Source organism: Mastomys coucha, unplaced genomic scaffold (assembly GCF_008632895.1).
Source record: "Mastomys coucha isolate ucsf_1 unplaced genomic scaffold, UCSF_Mcou_1 pScaffold18, whole genome shotgun sequence".
NCBI classification, from domain to species: domain Eukaryota; kingdom Metazoa; phylum Chordata; class Mammalia; order Rodentia; family Muridae; genus Mastomys; species Mastomys coucha.
The window spans coordinates 115,194,925-115,198,120 of record NW_022196900.1 but is presented as its reverse complement, the minus strand read 5'-3'; the positions used below and the strand labels follow the sequence as shown (position 1 = coordinate 115,198,120).

The 3,196-nt window shown below is 44.3% G+C and overlaps 1 protein-coding gene across 1 annotated transcript in view; it reads left to right on the top strand.

Moving 5' to 3' along the window:
• Tmem88b (transmembrane protein 88B) overlaps nucleotides 1-1,250 on the top strand; it is a 2,139-nt gene extending 889 nt beyond the window's left edge. Inside the window, exon 2 of the mRNA XM_031377001.1 lies at nucleotides 518-1,250. Coding sequence (XP_031232861.1) covers nucleotides 518-775 — 258 coding nt within the window. The 3' untranslated portion in view covers nucleotides 776-1,250. The remainder of the gene's footprint in view (nucleotides 1-517) is intronic.
• Nucleotides 1,251-3,196: the final 1,946 nt, after the last annotated feature.

Below are 3,196 nucleotides of genomic sequence, written 5' to 3'. Positions count from 1 at the left end.
CACACACACACACACACACACACACACACAGCCCTTCCCTGAACCCTCTTGATCTTGGTTAGACTTTCCCCCATCTACAGCTTGATCTATATATAGATGCCCTCTATTTCCCTTTCTGAAGCTTTTAGAGAGAAACGATGCTAGCTAGTGACAGTACAGATGGAGCTCAATATCAGCTGTCAACACAGGTAAGGGGCATGGAAGGAAGCTCATATGGGGACAGGAAAATGAGGTTAGGAGAACCAGAGACATTCTCTGGCCTTCCTAATTCTAGAAGCTCTAGAAGCTCCCGAACACACACCCAAGTATTCACACAGGCAATCACCAACTCTCTTGGTTCTGTTCTCACATTTCTGTCTGGCTCCACCTCCAGGCCTTCCAGCCCTACCCTTTTCTTTCTGGACTTGCCCTGAGCTCTAGGCCCAGCTAGGTTCTCCAGGCCTCGGGCCCAGTCCTCACTCACAACGATGCCACTCTAGTGCTTCCCTCCCTGACTACACGCCTCCACTGTTCACAGGTTCATCCAGCTCCAGGTCCACGGTGCCGAGCCCTACTCTCAGACCGCGGCTCCGCGGCGCTCATTGTTTTCGGATTCCTCTCCCTGCCGCCACTTCTGGTGCTCGCCTCCGCCACCCGCTCCCTCCTGGTCCGGCGACTACGCCCTGTACTGCCTACCCCCACGAGGACCCCCGACCCGTGCCGCCCGCCCAGGAGCAGGGAAGATCTGGAGGACGGCCACCGGGACGAGGAGAAACAACTTTGTGCTTGGGTCTGACGCCTCAAGGTCTCCCCGTGTCAAGAGCCTCCCAGTTCTCTTCCCTTGACCCCCATAAAGTGGATGACTCTGATGGCGGCCTTGGGACTCTGTGCGCAGTGCTCGAAGTCGCCAGGAGATGGCAACCGGGTCCCTTAGAAGAGGGAGAAAAGGTGTCCCCTGAAGAAAAGCTTATGTCCTCCACTCCCTTCTGTGGCCATCTATGTGCTCCTCAAACCATGCATAATTCTAGAAGCTTCAGTATAGTCAGTAACAACCAGACTTCATGGCTCAACTTGTGGAGTCACCTGAGTCCTCCAAGGTCAGCCATGACCTTGTCCAAAACAAAGATCAGTTGGGTCCATGGTCAAACTATTACCCAATCAGGTTTGAGATAGGATCTGGGATCAGTGATTCAGTGTAAGTGCAGGATCAGAGTGTTGTTGTTAATATATAATTTATTAATGTGTTAATATATAATTTATTTTTTGTGCATTGATATTTTGCATGTATGTGTATCTATATGTAAGGGTGTCACAAGCCCTGGAACTGGAGTTACAAACAGGTATGAGCTGCAATGTGGGTTCTGGGACTTGAACCTGGGTCCTCTGGAAGAGCAGCCAGTGGTCTTCTAAAGGACCCAGAGCCATCTCTACAGCTCCTAGTACTCAGCCTGCATTTGGGGTCAGGTATCAATGTGTATGCAGAACTGGAGCTCATTCTCTGACCAGGGTTCTTTTTTCCTTTCTTTTCTTTTCTTTTTTCTTTCCTTTCCTTTTTTTTTTTTTTTTTTTTTTTTTTTTTTTTGAAACAAGCAGCAGAGTAAGAGCTCATTTTACAATGTAAATAGTTTTAAGATTTATCTTTGTATTTGGCATGCTACAGTTTTACTAACACATTCCTATGTGAATAAATTACCATTCTTCTTCCCCTCCCTGTCTCCTATCTTCTCCTCTTCCTGGGACTCACACTAGAACTAGAATATCTTATTTCTTTTTATTTTTATAGAATATCTTATTTATTTTTATTTTTAGCAGTCCTGGATTGGCTTATAAATGTTAGGCAAGCACTCTATCACTAAGCTATATCCTTAGCCATGGATATATTTTTAAATTTTAAATTGTTTTTAAAATGTATTATTTTTGAATTTTATTTGTAGACCAGGCTAGCCTTGAACTCAGGGGATCTGCCTAACTCTGCCTCCCAAGTACTAGGATTAAAGGTGTATGCATAGCCGGGTGGTGGTGGCGCATGCCTTAATCCCAGCACTTGGGAGGCAGAGGCAGGCGGATTTCCGAGTTCGAGGCCAGCCTGGTCTACAGAGTGAGTACCAGGACAGCCGGGGCTACAGAGAGAAACCCTGTCTCGAAAATCCAAAAAAAGCAAAAAAAAAAAAAGGTGTATGCTACCATCCTGGGTTAAGTCTTGAGCATTTTAATTTTAAAACAGAAATTCTACCACTTCTACTACTGAGTGAGCTCTCCAGATCCTCCTTCAAAGCCCTGGCAATTTATAATGCCAATTTATATCTGTGGTGATTGTAAGGTTCTGCTTCAATTCCTGCCTCCAGGTTCTTACCTTGAGTTCCTTCCCTGACTACTTTTAGTGATGGAGTGTGACCTGAGAAACGTAAAATAAAATAAACCTATCATGATGTATGACTTGTCTTCTGTCTGTCTGTCTGTTTATTTTTAAGTTAGGGTTTCTCTGTATAGATTTTGCTGTGCTGGAACTCACTCTGTAGACCAGGCTAGCATTGAACTACCTGTCTCTGCCTCCCAAATGCTGGGATTAAAGGCGAGTGCCAGTACTCCCTTGGTTGGTCTTGAGGTTTTTTACTTGTTTGGTTTTTTGTAAAATAATTTATTTTATTTAATATACATTGGTGGCTTTGCCTGTATTCATATCTGTGTGAATGTGTCTGACCCCTTGGATCTGAAATTACAGTTGTGAGGCTGCCATGTGGATGTTGGGAATTGATTCCTGGTCTTCTGGAAGAGCAGCAAGTGCTTTTAACTACTGAACCATCTCTCCAGCCCTTTGATCCTGATGTTTTATCAAAGCAATAGAAAGCTAAGACAGGCACTAACTTTAAAAGTTTTGTCCAGAGACAAAAACAGAAAACAAAAAACAAAAACAAAAACAAAACACCACCAACAAAAATCCAGTCAGCTTTCAGCTTATGTTCCCTTTATGGCACTAGTTCATGGCCCTCAATACAGAGTACTCACCCTTTTCCCCTCTCTGCATCCCAGCATGTCTCTCTGTCCTGTGTTCAGAAAACTCTTTATTTTCCTATCTGTTCCCTTCAATATGCTGGTTGCTTCTTACTGTTTGTGTTATTACTTTTTTGTTTTTTTCAAGACAAGTTTTCTCTGTGGTTGTTCTAAAACTCACTCTGTAGATTAGGCTGACCTTGAACTCAGAGATCTGCCTGCCGCT